The sequence below is a fragment of the Scylla paramamosain genome, chromosome 18, assembly GCF_035594125.1.
Source record: "Scylla paramamosain isolate STU-SP2022 chromosome 18, ASM3559412v1, whole genome shotgun sequence".
NCBI classification, from domain to species: Eukaryota; Metazoa; Arthropoda; class Malacostraca; order Decapoda; family Portunidae; genus Scylla; species Scylla paramamosain.
In genome coordinates, this window is record NC_087168.1 from 7631644 (window position 1) to 7648582 (window position 16939).

Below are 16939 nucleotides of genomic sequence, written 5' to 3' on the forward strand. Positions count from 1 at the left end.
TATATATATATATATATATATATATATATATATATATATATATATATATATATATATATATATATATATATATATATATATATATATATATATATATATATATATATATATATATATATATATATATATATATATATATATATATATATATATAATTAAGAAAAAATGGCCCACTGAAGTGGTGGTACCGAATCAAAAGCAGTCATCAAAAATTAAAGGATAAGTGTCTTGAAACTTCCCTCTTCAAAGAGTCCAAGTCATAGGAAGGAGGAAATACAGAAGCAGAAAGGGAGTTCCTGAGTTTACCAGAGAAAGGGATGAATGATTGAGAATACTGGTTAACTCATGCATTAGAGAGGTGGACAGAATAGGGATAAAAGAAGAAAGTACTGTGGAGCAAGACTGCAGGAGGAGGGGAGGCATGCAGTTAGCAAAATCAGAAGAGCAGTTAGCATGAAAATAGCAGAAGATAGCAAGAGATGCAACATTACAGTGATAAGAAAGAGGCTGAAGACAGTCAGTTAGAGGTGAGATGATAAGACAAAAAGCTTTTGATTCCACCCTGTCTAAAAGAGCAGTATGAGTGGAACACCCCATACATGTGAAGCATATTCCATACATGGACAGGTAAGGTCCCTATACTGAGTTAGCAGTTAGGGGAGGGGGTGGTGAGAGAAACTGACAGGGACAACTCAGAATATCTAAATTCATAAAACCTGTTTTAGCTAGAGAGATGTGAAGTTTCAGTTTAGATTATAAGTAAAGGATGTTCAATGTAGAAGAGGGAAACAATTGAGTGTCATTGAAGAAGGGATAGTTGTCTGAAAGGTTGTGTCAATTTGATAGATAGAGGAAATGAGTTTTTGAGGCATTTAACAATACTTTAACAAAAGTCAAGCATTCTGTGGCATCCCTGTGTGAACTGTTTACCTCCTGAAGGGTTGGACATCTACGAAAAGACATGGAAAAGTGCAGGATGGTATCATCAGTAAAGGAGTGGACAGGACAAGAAGTCTGGTTTAGAAGATCACTGATCAATAATAGGAAAAGAGTGGGTGACAGAACCCTGAGGAACACCACTGTTAATAGATTTAGAAGAACAGTGACTATCTACCACAGCTGTAATAGAACAATCAGAAGGGTAACTTGAGATGAAGGATAGAAGCCATAGGAGGGTAATTTGCAAATCAAAGCTTTGTGCCAGACTCTATCAAAAGCTTTCGATATGTCTAAGGCAACAACAAAAGTTTCACCAAAATCCCTAAAAGAGAATGACCAAGACTCAGTAAGGAAAGCCAGAAGATCACCAGTAGAGTGACCTTGACAGAACCCATACTGACAACCAGATAAAAGATTGTTAAGTGATAGATGTTTAAGCATCTTCTTGTTTAGGATAGATTAAATATTTTAAAGTCAGGAAATTAAGGCAACAGGATGGTAGTTTGAGGGATTAGAACAGTCATTTTTTTTAGGAACAGGCTGAATGTAGGCTAACTTCTTGTAAGAAGAAAAGATAGATGTTGACAGACAGAACTTGAAGAGTTTGACTAGGCAAGGTGCAAACACAGAGGCACAGTTTTGGAAAACAATAGGAGGGACCCCATCAGGTCCATAAGCCTTCTGAGGCTTAAGGCATAGAAAGCATCACTGCAAAGCATTTTAATGGGTAGCATGAAGTAGTGAGAGGATGGAAGAGTGGGAGAAACAAGCCCTGAATCATCCAAGGTAGTTTTTAGCAAAGGTTTGAGCAAAGAGTTCAACTTTAGAAATATATGAGATGGCAATGGTGTCATCAGGTCGAAATAAAGGAGGGAAAGATGAAGAAGCAAAGTTATTGGAGATGTTTTTGGCTAGGTGCCAGAAATCACAAGGGGAGTTAGATCTTGAAAGATTTTGACACTTTTTATTAATGAAGGAGTTTTTGGCTATTTGGAGAACAGACTTGGCATTATTCTGGGCAGAAAAATAAAGTGCATGAGATTCTGGTGATGGAAGACTGAAGTACCTTTTGTGGGCCACCTCATGTATTGCACAAGAACAGGCTGTGTTAAACCAAGGTTTTGGAAGGTTTAAGTCAAGAGAAAGAGTGAGGAATGTACACCTCTATGCCAGACACTATCACCTCTGTTATGCTCTCAGCACACAGAGACAGGTCTCTGACACGGAAGCAGTAGTCATTCCAAGGAAAATCAGAATAATACCTCCTAAGGTTCCTCAATTAGCAGAGGCAAAATGCCAGAGGCACCTCTGCCATGGGGGATCCTGAAGAGGGATTGGAGTGACAGGACAAAATACAGACATGAGGTTGTGATCAGAGGAGCCCAACGGAGAAGATAGGATGACAGCATAAGTGGAAGGATTAGAGTTTAGGAAAAGATCAAGAGTGTAGGGTGTATCTCCAAAATGGTCAGGAATATGAGTAGGGTGTTGCACTAGTTGCTCTACATTGTGGAGGATAGAAATGTTAAAGGCTAGTTCACCAGAACAGTCAATGAAGGGAGAGGAAAGCCAAAGCTGGTGATGAACATCAAAGTCTCCAAGAATGAAGATTCCCACAAAGGGGAAGAGAGTCAGAATATGTTTCACTTTGGAAGCTAAGTAGTCAAAGAATTTCTTATAGACAAAGGAGTTAGGTGAGAGGTATATAGCACAGTTTGAGATTGACTATATAGTCATAGCCAGACGGTAGAAAATTCAGAAGATTCAAGAGCATGGGCATGAGAGCAGGTTAAGTCATTATGCACATACACGCAACATCCAGCTTTGGATTGAAGATGAGGATAGAGAAAGTAGGAGGGAACAGATAAGGGGCTACTTTCAGTTGCCTCAGACACCTGTGTTTCAGTAAGGAAAAGAAGATGAGGTTTAGTAGATGAGAGGTGGTGTTCAACAGATTAAAAATTGGATGTAAGGCCATGAATGCTGCAGAAATTAATGAAGAAAAATTGAGGAGGATATCAGGACACTTAGGGTCGATACTAGAAAAGCAGTCTAACCTGTGGACATTTGTTGTCCCTTCCCAAGATGGGGACTCCGAGGTTGGTGTAGGAGAAGCCATATTTAACTTGGAATTTTGAGTGAAGGGTGTGTGTAGTTAGGTGTTATGTGAAGTAAAAGAGCCGTCTTTAGAGGGCAGGCTGTGACTGCCCCTTTGTGCTGTGAGAAATGAAGGGAAATGTTCAGTGAGGTCACACCTGGGTTAATGATGAGTTCATAGCATCCTCTGATCCAGTATTTGAAACCTCAATGGGAGTAATTATAATTTTGCCAGGTGTCTACTGCCTCCTCCATGGAATCTTATGTTGTAAGGGAAAATGCTGACACACAGTTGATTAAACGGATAGTAAAACAAATCAACACTTTCATCTGATTTTTAATGCATGGTATGCCCTCCACAGGCCAAGAGAAAATCCTTTATAAGTTTACACATGGAATCAGACAAGTTTTGGCAATAATGAAGTGGTATATAATGAATCCAAAACTCCCTAAGTGACTTGACTATCCCTTGTACTGAGGATGTGTCCACAATTTCTAGTTTTCATTTCATGTGTCTAAATATGTTTGATTGGATTCAGGTCTGATGAATTCCCTGGCCAATCCAAAACTCTAATGTAATTATCCTCAAGCCACCATGTTTTTTTCTGGACTTATGACATGGTGCATCGTCCTGTTGAAAATTTACTGTCGTGAAGGTCTAAAAAAATTCAATAAATGTTCTAGCATTTGAATGTACATGTTACTATTCAAGGTTTTCTTCTTTGGCAGTACAAAGAATTCCCCTCATCCCATCTCACCACTGAATCAAGTCCATGTCATTACTTGATCTTGTGTTTCACACTTGTTTCCATGTAGCAACTATCATACTTGTTGACCCCATCAGGGTGATGAAACTTGCCTCTCCTCTTTGCTCCACACTGAAAAGCTGATTCTTCACTCTACATGACTTTTCTCCACTCTTGCTCTGTCCAATCTTTATATTTCTTGATGAAAGCTAAAGGGGCCTGCCTCATTTTCTTTGTTAGTAGTAGTTTCTTTGATGATGACCTGAAGGGAAGTTTGAGGTCCTTCTGACAACATTCCTGGAGAGTCCTCACAACAATATCTCTGAGCAGGTATGGATGAGCTTCTTTTAGTTCATAAGCTGTAATCCATGGGTTTTTATCACTTCTCAGCAAATCAGCTTGTCAGTGGTAGTAAGTCTTGCAGGGACAGCCAGGAACTGGTTTATATGATGGTATGCAACCAGGTGAAAGTCTCTTTGGGCATTACAGCAATTAAAAAAACAGCTAACTTTCTACACACTTTCCTCAAATTTCTTTCCATCCAATGTTTGCCTTGTGTAAGGCGAGATTATGTGCCATCTCCTCAGTTGTTAACTTTTGCTTGACAGCTTGAAGTCTTGGAAACAAAAAATTGTGGGGAAACATACCCACAACAAAAGGGGATGGGGGACAAACTAACATATGATCCTTTTCCTTCATTGTCTGTGGCAGCACTGAGACATTATATATATTTCAGAGTCCCCTGTAAACACTAATGAGCTGCGAGAGGTACAATTTCACAAAAACAGGTGCATAATAATGTTAGTCTTGGATAAAGCACAGAGCAGTTCTATAGGGTGATAACTGGTGATATTCCATACACTTTCCACAGTTACAGTATAAAAGTGTATATATATATATATATATATATATATATATATATATATATATATATATATATATATATATATATATATATATATATATATATATATATATATATATATATATATATATATATATATATATATATATATATATATATATATATATATATATATATATATATATATATATATATATATATATATATATATATATATATATATATATATATATATATATATATATATATATATATATATATATATATATATATATATATATATATATATATATATATATATATATATATATATATATATATATATATATATATATATATATATATATATATATATATATATATATATATATATATATATATATATATATATATATATATATATATATATATATATATATATATATATATATATATATATATATATATATATATATATATATATATATATATATATATATATATATATATATATATATATATATATATATATATATATATATATATATATGGCTACAACTACAGAGTCGCTCTCATACTAAATTTATCTGTGCTGTATACCTCTCACCTAACTCCCCTGACTATAAGAAATTTTTTGACTACTTAACTTCCAAAGTGGAGCACATTCTGACCCTCTTCCCTTTTGCAGAGATCTCCATTCTTGGAGACTTCAATGTTCACCACCAGCTTTGGCTTTCCTCTCCCTTCACTGACCATCCTGGTGAACTAGCCTACAAGTTTGCTATCCTCCATGACCTAGAGCAATTGGTGCAACACCCTACTCGTATTCCTGACTGTCTTGGAAATACGCCCAACATTCTTGATCTTTTCCTGACCTCTAATCCTTCTGCTTATGCTGTCACCCTTTCTTCTCCATTGGGCTCCTCCAATCACAATCTCATATCTTTATCTTGTCCTATTGCTCCAATCCCTCCTCAGGATTCCCCTAAGCGAAGGTGCCTCTGGCGTTTTGCCTCTGCTAGTTGGGGGATCTGAGGAGGTATTTTGCTGATTTTCCTTGGAATGACTACTGCTTCCGTGTCAGAGACCCGTCTTTGTGTGCTGAGTGCATAACAGAGGTGATAGTGTCTGGCATGGAGGCGTACATTCCTCACTCTTTTTCTCATAGTAGACACCTGCCGAAACGATAACTACTCCCAGTGAGGTCTAAAGCACTGTTCAGGGGGTGCTGTGAACTTATCATTAAACCCAGCTGTGACCTCACTGAATGTTTTCCTTTGTGTCTCACAACACAAGGGGGCAGTCACAGCCTGCCCTCTAAAGACAACTCTCTTCCTCCACACAAAACTACAAGCACCTAATAACACACACACCCTTCACTCAAAAATTTTAAAATCATCATGGTGACTCCTACACCAGCGTTGGAGTCCCCATCTGGGGAGGGGACCATAAATGTCCCCAGGTCGGACTGCCTTTCTGTCGACGACCCTAAGGGTCTTGACACCCCCCTCAACTTTTCTTCATTAACTTCTGCAACATTCGGAGTCTAAGATATAATTTTCAATCTGTAGAACACCACCTCTCCTCTTCTAAACCTCATCTTCTTTTCCTCACTGAAACTCAGGTGTCTGAGGCAACTGACAGTAGCCCCTTTTCTGTTCCCTCCTACTTTCTCTATCCTCATTTTCAATCCAAAGCTGGATGCTGTGTTTATGTGCGCAATGACTTAACCTGCTCTCGTGCCCACGCTCTTGAATCATCCAAGTTTTCCACCATCTGGCTACGACTACAGAGTCACTCTCATACTAAATTTATCTGTGCTGTATACCTCTCACCTAACTCCTCTGACTATAAGAAATTCTTTGACTACTTAACTTCCAAAGTGGAGTACATTCTGACCCTCTTCCCTTTTGCAGAGATCTCCATTCTTGGAGACTTCAATGTTCACCACCAGCTTTGGCTTTCCTCTCCCTTCACTGACCATCCTGGTGAACTAGCCTACAACTTTGCTATCCTCCATGACCTAGAGCAATTGGTACAACACCCTACTCGTATTCCTGACCATCTTGGAGATATGCCCAACATTCTTGACCTTTTCCTGACCTCTAATCCTTCTGCTTATGCTGTCACCCTTTCTTCTTCATTGGGCTCCTCCGATCACAATCTCATATCTTTGTCTTGTCCTATCGCTCCAATCCTTCCTCAGGTTCCCCCTAAGCGAAGGTGCCTCTGGCGTTTTACCTCTGCCAGTTGGGAGGACCTGAGGAGGTATTTTGCTGATTTTCCTTGGAATGACTACTGCTTCCATGTCAGAGACCCGTCTTTATGTGCTGAGCGCATAACAGAGGTGATAGTGTCTGGCATGGAGGCGTACATTCCTCACTCTTTTTCTCATCCTAAACCTCCTAAACCTTGGTTTAACACAGCTTGTTCTCGTGCTATACATGATAGAGAGGTGGCCCACAAAAGGTACTTAAGCCTTCCATCACCAGAATCTCATGCACTTTATATTTCTGTCTGGAACCATGCCAAGTCTCCAACTAGCCATAAACTCCTTCATTAACAGAAAATGTCAAAACCTTTCAAGATCTAACTCCCCTCATTATTTCTGGCATCTAGCCAAAAATATCTCCAATAACTTTGCTTCTTCTTCTTTCCCTCTTCTATTTCAACCAGATGGCACCGCTGCTATCACATCTATTTCTAAAGCTGAACTCTTCGCTCAAACCTTTGCTAAAAACTCTACCTTGGATGATTCTGGACTTGTTCCTCCCTCTCCTCCACCCTCTGACTACTTCATGCCACGTATTAAAATTCTTCGCAATGATGTTTTCCATGCCCTCGCTGGTCTAAACCCTCGGAAGGCTTATGGACCTGATGGGGTCCCTCCTATTGTTCTCCAAAACTGTGCCTCCGTGCTTGCACCTTGCCTAGTCAAACTCTTTCAGGTCTGTCTGTCAACATCTACCTTTCCTTCTTGCTGGAAGTTTGCCTACATTCAACCTGTTCCTAAGAGTGACCATTCTAATCCCTCAAACTACCGTCCTATTGCTTTAATTTCTTGCCTATCTAAAGTTTTTTAATCTATCCTCAACAGGAATATTCTTAAACATTTATCACTTCACAACCTTCTATCTGATCGCCAGTATGGGTTCCGTCAAGGCCACTCTACTGGTGATCTTCTGGCTTTCCTTACTGAGTCTTGGTCATCCTCTTTTAGAGATTTTGGTGAAATTTTTGCTGTTGCCTTGGACATATCAAAAGCTTTTGATAGAGTCTGGCACAAAGCTTTGATTTCCAAACTACCTTCCTACGGTTTCTATCCTTCTCTCTGTAACTTCATCTCAAGTTTCCTTTCTGACCGTTCTATTGCTGCTGTGGTAGATGGTCACTGTTCTCCTAAATCTATTAACAGTGGTGTTCCTCAGGGTTCTGTCCTGTCACCCACTCTCTTCTTATTATTCATTAATGATCTTCTAAACCAAACTTCTTGTCCTATCCACTCCTACACTGATGATACCACCCTGCACTTTTCCACGTCTTTTCATAGACGTCCAACCCTTCAGGAAGTAAACATTTCATGCAGGGAAGCCACAGAACGCTTGACTTCTGATCTTTCTAAAATTTCTGATTGGGGCAGAGCAAACTTAGTATTGTTCAATGCCTCAAAAACTCAATTCCTCCATCTATCAACTCGACACAATCTTCCAGACAACTATCCCCTCTTCTTCAATGACACTCAACTGTCCCCCTCTTCTACACTGAACATCCTCGGTCTGTCCTTTACTTATAATCTGAACTGGAAAATTCACATCTCATCTCTAGCTAAAACAGTTTCTATGAAGTTAGGCGTTCTGAGATGTCTCCGCCAGTTTTTCTCATCCCCCCAAGCTGCCAACTCTGTACAAGGACCTTATCTGTCCATGTATGGAGTATGCTTCACATGTCTGGGGGGGTTCCACTCATACTGCTCTTCTAGACAGGGTGGAATGAAAAGCTTTTCGTCTCATCAACTCCTCTCCTCTAACTGACTGTCTTCAGCCTCTCTCTCACCGCCACAATGTTGCATATCTAGCTGTCTTCTACCGCTATTTTCATGCTAACTTCTCTTCTGATCTTGCTAACTGCATGCCTCCCCTCCTTCCATGGCCTGGCTGACAAGACTTTCTTCTTTCTCTCACTCCTATTCTGTCCACCTCTCTAACGCAAGAGTTAACCAGTATTCTCAATCATTCATCCCTTTCTCTGGTAAACTCTGGAACTCCCTGCCTGCTTCTGTATTTCCACCTTCCTATGACTTGAATTCCTTCAAGAGGGAGATTTCAAGACACTTATCAATTTTTGACCACTGCTTTGACCCTTTTATGGGACTGGCATTTCAGTGGGCATATTTTTATTGGATTTTTGTTGCCCTTGGCCCTTCCTACATAAAAAAAAATATATATATATATATATATATATATATATATATATATCCTTGCTGTCTCAGCAAGCTGAGACAGCAAGGATATGTGCTATGGTTTAGCATGAGTAGGGTGCCCACATTTTTTCCACTGCCTACAAGAGGTCTTGGGTGCCCAGATAATCCAAGGATTCATGTCATGTAGAAACATTATGAGAACACAAAACGTCCCTTGAAATCCTCTAAACAAGACTACCCACCATCCAGACAACTCTGAGTCCTTCCCACCAATTGGACCTGCTGAAAGGTGATCAAAGCTCAGTGCCATTTGCCACATAATGACATAAAGCTAACTCTACCAAAAGAGCATATCAATGCTGCACCTGCAAGTCCTCATCATGAATTGAAGAATAAGGGTATTGATAAGTGGGTTCCCAGCCTTTGGGTAAAATATATAAGAGAATGAGTATAGATGTAATATGGTAAAGTAATAATAGACACCAACCTTTACCTATGGAAGTAACCAAACAAAAGATTCTACTACTTACCTTCAGTACCAAATGTTGATGCGCACAGCAGGGAGCTTCAAAATCCAACATACTCTTGCGCATATTCAGTGGGACCACAATACTGGACAGCTGGCACATTTCTCTGTATGACTGTTAAGGAATGTAGAATTGTAAGACATATACATACATCTATTTCCTCTCTCTCTCTCTCTCTCTCTCTCTCTCTCTCTCTCTCTCTCTCTCTCTCTCTCTCTCTCTCTCTCTCTCTCTCTCTCTCTCTCTCTCTCTCTCTCTCTCTCTCTCTCTCTCTCTCTCTCTCTCTCTCTCTCTCTCTCTCTCTCTCTCTCTCTCTCTAAATTACTAACTGAAAATAGATACACTATAACTCAAAACAAATTAGGAAGGAGATTGCCTAAGTTACAAGAAAAGTTCAAAAAGCCTAATATTATTATCAGCTTAAAGTACCAATCAACACAAGATCACAGTTCAGTTTACCAAATGTGCCCCAAGGTTCAAGTCAGCTGGTTGCCTTGTTTTCTGAGTGCAACCATAACTCACTTTTGATGACTAAATAGTTCATATCCAAGCCATGTCACAACTTTTCCTGAGCTTCTATATAGGGGATACTAAGCTGCGTTTAGCTTTAAACTTATTTCATCACTGACAGAGAGAGAGAGAGAGAGAGAGAGAGAGAGAGAGAGAGAGAGAGAGAGAGAGAGAGAGAGAGAGAGAGAGAGAGAGAGAGAGAGAGAGAGAGAGAGAGAGAGAGAGAGAGAGAGAGAGAGAGAATAAAAAAAAGTTCTGTTGTCAAAACCAGATGAGGAGAACCAGAGAAGTATACTGGCATACCTAACCCACATGCACAAGTGGTTGGTGAAGTTCTATCCTCTTTCCTTTCTTCTTCTGTTGCTAAGATGGTTCTTTTATTTAATAATAAGGATTATTTAAAAATGTGTGTGTGTGTGTGTGTGTGTGTGTGTGTGTGTGTGTGTGTGTGTGTGTGTGTGTGTGTGTGTGTGTGTGTGTGTGTGTGTGTGTGTGTGTGTGTGTGTGTGTGCCCATTTGCATTTTTACAATAAGAATAGTACTGTAATCTCTTATTTTCAATACCAATCATTATATATATTTTTTAAATCTATATGTGCAATGGATGGTATATTTACCTTTAATATTTATCCATTTAATTTTTTACAGGACTGAATCAAGCTTGCAATGTGCACACCCTTCTTTTACTTTCCTTTTCTCATTAACACCACACCACACCACTTTTACAACTCCTTCCCCACACCTTACTCTCATTTCCCTTCATGCAGCCACTCATTTCTGAACCTTTCAAGTGTGTCTCTTGCACTCCTGCTAAAACCATTTTTTTTCTATTACCTCTCTTCTCTTCTAATCTGCATTCACTCCATATCCATTTATTGAGGCCACTCTGATCACTCTTCTATACCCCCAAGGCAAGGTGAAGTCCCCTTTCCACTCATAGCCATGTCATCCAAACAAAGGAGCCACTGGTAGCTGGCAGGGCTAGTGCAGTGCTTTTCCTGTCTAATAAAACAAATTTTCTGCATGAACAGTATCCTAATACATAACAATAAATAAAAACAAGAAAATTGAAAGTAAGCTAAAAAACAATCTGAAGAACAAAATCGACTGAAAAGAAAAACTAATAAAAGAATTGAAAAACAGTTAATGGTTGCAATGGCCCTTCCACAGTTTCCATCCTATGAGATGTAGTAGGTTGGGGTGGGTCATCCTACTCTTCCATAGAAAAGTATGTCTATTGTCAGCCTTCTCCCAGCAACCTATGGTTCTTTGCACAGTGGCAACACACTCCAGATAAACTTCACTGGTTAAAATACTGCCACTGCAGTATTGTAACTACATAGCAATGTTTGTTATGAAAGGCATGAAGCAGGAAGGAGGACTGGGTATTTGCTATGTGTGATGCAGGGAAGTGAAAAATTTATTTTAAGATTAAAAATACTATTTGTTTCACATCTAACCTACATCACACAAAACTTAGGCTGACTATAATGTTAAGGCAGATGTTCATGCCCATGGAGGGAAATCAGGTGTATGTGTGTAGAGGGTGATATGTCCACTATACTTAAAACACTATCCCAGTTACTGATCTGTGCTTTGTCTCAGGATGCAGTATACTGCAGTGCCCATTCAGGGTATGCCTAGTGCCACTCCAAGGAACCATCCTCAATGCAAAGTGAGCTTGAGTAAAGGCTTGCAAAGATTGGACCAAGTGTTTGCCCTGATTGGGAAACTAAACAACATGATAAGCAATCACTTAAGGTCCCAAAGCAAAGACATCACCATCCTGGCATTTAATGCCCTTAGGTAGTGGCCAGTGATGGCTGAACAAGTCTTCCAACTTGCCGCCTCTATGGTTGAGATGGGTCTGTTCTTTCAGAACATGGATGTAGCAATACCCCTAATATCATGTGCTTTGACCTTCAACAAGGTTCCTATTCTTCCTGGAAAACCTGATGATCTTCCTTAATGATCTCCCTTAGGAAAGAGATTAGACATTGGTCTCAACTTGTCCTTAATCCTACTGTCTGCAGGACAGGTTGAAAATGGGGTGGTCTCAAAGATTTTGCCCAAATAAAACAAAATTATATATAAGAGACAGTTTTAGGAAATTATTCTTACTATGTCATTCAAAATTTGATAAATAATGACCATATAAAAAAAACTGCAACAAAATCAGTCTAATCTGAGATATTTTATACTTTTCTTTCAATCACTCGCAAAACAATATGACAGCCAATGAAGATCAGGGATCAATGAATTTACTGCTGATGGCCTCCTCCTTGCCAGCTGTATGTTCAATTTCCCTGTGTGTGTGTGTGTGTGTGTGTGTGTGTGTGTGTGTGTGTGTGTGTGTGTGTGTGTGTGTGTGTGTGTGTGTGTGTGTATTTACCTAGTTGTATTTACCTAGTTTACGGGAGGGGAGTAAACTCATAGTATCCTTTCTCTATATCTATCCAATTTGGTCTTAAAATCATGGACAGTTACGGCATTGACAACGTTTTCACTGAGTTCATTCCATTTGTTCACACTTCTGTGAAGAAAACTATACTTTTTGATGATGTCCCTTCTACAGTTAACTTTCCTCAGCTTCTTACTGTGTCCCCTTGTACTCTGTGTGTCTAAAGTTATAAGACATTCTTTGTCCACATTTTCCATACCATTTATCATTCTATAGATGTTTATTAAATCCCCTCTCTCTCTCTCTCTCTCTCTCTCTCTCCTATTTTCAAGGGTAGGAATTTTCAACATTCTTAATCTCTCTTCATAGGTCGACTTACTCAACTCCAGAACCATCTTCATTACTGCTCTTTGTACTCTTTCTAATTTTATAATATTCCTCTTTATGTGAGGAGACCACACCATTACCACATATTCCAATCTTGGTCTTATCATGGAAATCAACAGCTTTTTTATCATTTCTTCATCTAAATATGAGAATGCCATTCTTACTCTTTTTAACAAATTCATCATCTCTCCAGCAATTTTATCAATGTGTCTGTCTGGAGTCAAATTTTCAGTAACTGTTACTCCCAAATCCACTCTTTTGATTTCTGTACCTTCACACCATCCATCTCATAATGATATTGTATTCTTCTCTTACTCTTACCAAACTCCATTATTTTATATTTACTTAAATTGAATTCCATTTGCCAAGACTTACTCCATTTATTTATCTTATTTAAATCATCCTGCAATACCATACAGTCATTTACATTTTCTACCCTTCTCATTAGCTTAGCATCATCTGCAAATAAATTCATATAACTGTTTATTTCTTCATTTATGTCATTCACATATATTACAAACATCATTGGTCCCAACACTGACCCCTGTGGGACACCACTAGTTACTTTCAGCCAAGATGAATTCTGGTCTTGTATTACAGTTCTCATCTCTCTATCATCCAGATAATCCTCCATCCACTCCAGCAGTCTTCCTCCAATTTTTTCATAATTTTTTTTTATCTTCCATAGCAATCTTCAGTGTGGTACTCTGTCAAATGCTTTCTTCAAGTCTAAACAGACACTATACACCCATCCATCTCTCTCCTGCACAATACTGATTACCCTTGAATAAAAGGACAATAAGTTCATGGAGCATGATCTTCCCCTCCTAAATCCAAACTGACAATTTACCAAAACTTTATCTTTTCCAAGTGTTCCATCCATCTTTCCTTTATTGTTCTTTCACATAGTTTTCCTACAACACTAGTCAAGGGCACTGGTCTATAATTTTGTGGGTTTTCCTTATTTCCTCCTTTGAATATTGGTGTAATATTTGCTCTCTTCCAATCTTTTAGTGCTCTTCCCTGTGATAGTGATGTCACCACTAGACTGTGAATTTTATCAGCCAGTTGTTCTCTACATTCCTTCAATATCCAATCCAGTTTGATACTCCATCTGGACCAGTTGCTCTATTTACTTCAAGTTCTTCCATCATCTTAAGTATTTTCTCATAACTGACTGAGACTGTACTTAATATATTCCTCACCAACTTATCCCTTCCAGTATCAAACTCCCCTTCCACAGTAAATACCAATCTAAAAATATTGTTCATAACCTCCACTATGTCCTGTGCATCCTCATAGATTTTCCCTTCAACTTTCAATCTTGATACACCTTCCTTCTTCTTCATCTTCCCATTAATATGTCTAAGAACAGTTTGGGTTCATTTATACACATATCTATTATATCTCTTTCATAGTCTCTTCTCTCCATTCTTATTATCTCAACGTACTTATTTCTAGCATCAATATATTCCTCCCATCTGCTCTCAGTTTTCCTCTTCTTCCATCTATTACAAGCATTTAGCTTACAATTTCTAGCCTCTTTGCATTTTGTATTGAACCATTCTTTACCCTTTCTATATCTTACTCCTCCTCTAGGTACAAATTTCTCCACAGCAGAATTATATATCCTTATAAATTCATCCCATTTTTTCCTGAACATCTTCTGGATCTTCGAAATCTTTCCAATCCACAGCAACAAAATATTTTCTTAATCTTTCAAAGTCAGCTTTACTATATTTAAATTTTTTCACCTTATAATTTTCAGCAATGATTACATTTTCATTTTTCAAGATAAATTCCATCAACACATGATCACTTTTACCTAGAGGGCTACCATAGCGTATAGTTTCAATAATTTCCATGCCCTTGGTAAACACTAAATCAAGTCTTGATGGTTTATCACTTCCACTAAATCTGGTATCACAATCAACCCATTGAGTCATTAAGTTTTCCACCACCCAGTTTAACAGTCTATTACTCCTTGAGTTTTCACTTCCAGTAGTTGTCAATGTCTCCCAATTAATCTCCTTACAATTAAAATCACCAATAATAATTATATCACTACTTTCCATCACTATCTTTTCAAGACCTTTTGACACATCTACCAACATCTCTTTGTGCTTTTCTTTTTGCCAAGCATTGGTCATAGGTGGCACATACACTCCTACAAAATTCATTATCCTTCCATTTCCACTTCTAGAATTTCCACTTGTAGAATTTCAGACTTGTCTTCACTTTTTATTACCCTCTCCACTTTAACACACTTTTCAGACAGAATGATCACTCCCCCTCCTCCCTTGTCACTTTTATTTTTTATCCATAAATCAAATTTATCATCACCAATGTCAGGAGTTCCCATTCGATTTTGCATTTTGTCTCACATAATACAGCAACATCCAGTGCAGTTCTATTTAATAACTCATTTAATTCCATCTTTGTTGACATTAATCCATTTATATTAGTATAATATACTTTACTTACTGTTTGATGTACCATTTCTTTATTCTCATGTCTCTTACTCTCCAGAAAATCTTCTTCTCCTCCTCCTCTGTTCTTTGTTTTTTTTGTTTTTTTGCCTCATTTACGAGCTCCTTTTGCTTCAACCTTTCAATCTCATCCATATCCCTGTTTATCCATACATTCTTATATTCATCTCCAGACAACCTCCAAGATCCATTAATTACTTCTGCTTGTACCTGTTTTGCAAACCTTATTCTTATGGATCTCATTTTTTCTTCTTCATATTTCCCAATTCTATGGAACTTTTCCACTTGCTTTACTACCTGATTGTCTTCACCCGTCACTTTCATCAGTAACTTATTCAACAGGTTCTTTTCCTTTTCCTCTCTTTGAATTCTGCTTACTATTTTCTCTTACTTTAAACCAAATATAATTACTTGTTTATATTTTCTAGTGTCTCTCACCAATTTTTTCTTCTTTAATAACATTTACCACTTTCTGTCTCAGGTTTTGTTTTTCATTTTCTTATTCTATTATTTTCTTTAGTGATTGTTCTTCAAATTTACGTTCATTTAACCACTTATTTTGCCTCATTTCCACATCCTTTACACTTGCCTTCATTTCCTCATTTCCTTTCTGAACAGTTTCTACTTTTTCTTTTATTTGTTTCTTTAAACAGTCATTTTCCACCTTTAACTTTTCATTTTTATCTTCCATCTCACTTAACTTTGCTGTAGTAGTCACCAACTCCTTACCTGTCTCCTTCTGGTGTGCCTCTTTGTCTTTATTCTTTCCAATAACTTGTCCATCATTTCTTCCATATGCAAAATTTTTCTATACTGCAGTCTATAGTTTAGTTCTCTTTCTTCTCCACTAAAACCTTCAAACCTTGGGGGTGCCGCTTTCTGCCATATTGTCTAAAATGTAAACAAACCAAACCAAACTTTCCTAGAGATGGGATAAATATACTCACAGTACTGTTTCTTCTCCTCCCTATTTACCACCTAGGTATTCCGGTGTCTTCATAACATATCTTGTTCCACCGTGAGTGATTTGTGTTGTTCCTTCCTTCTATATGCAGAGCACTAGAAAACACATCCTGTCAGCTCCACCGCTGCCGTGTGTGTGTGTGTGTGTGTGTGTGTGTGTGTGTGTGTGTGTGTGTGTGTGTGTGTGTGTGTGTGTGTGTGTGTGTGTGTGTGTGTGTGTGTGTGTGTGTGTTTGTTTGTATATTTACCTAGTTGTGTTTTACAGGAAAAGAGCTATGCTCGTGCTGTCCTGTCTCCATATCTATGAGCATCCAGCTTAACTTTAAATTCATGAATATTTATTGCTTGTACCACTGTTTCATTTAAGTTGTTCCATATTTCTATGCTTCTATTTGGGAAACCATATTTCTTGATATCTCTTCTACTTGCTGTTTTCCTCAATTTCACTCCATGTCCTCTTGTAGCTCTTGAGTCCCACACAAATAAGTTTTCTTTGTCAACTTGATCCTTATCCTTTTAAAGCTCTTTATATAGCAATCAGGTCCCCTTTTCTCTTCTCTCTTGTAATGATGGAAGCTTCAATCTCCTTAATCTTTCTTCATAGGTTAGATCTCTC

The 16939-nt window shown here is 38.0% G+C and overlaps 1 protein-coding gene across 4 annotated transcripts in view; it reads right to left on the reverse strand.

The window, feature by feature from the left end:
- LOC135109067 (protein misato homolog 1-like) overlaps positions 1 to 16939 on the reverse strand; it is a 132378-nt gene that overhangs the window by 54635 nt on the left and 60804 nt on the right. For all 4 annotated transcript variants that reach the window (XM_064020092.1, XM_064020095.1, XM_064020093.1 and 1 more), the window contains one exon: positions 9577 to 9687. In XM_064020092.1, the coding sequence (XP_063876162.1) occupies positions 9577 to 9687 (111 nt within the window). The remainder of the gene's footprint in view (positions 1 to 9576; positions 9688 to 16939) is intronic.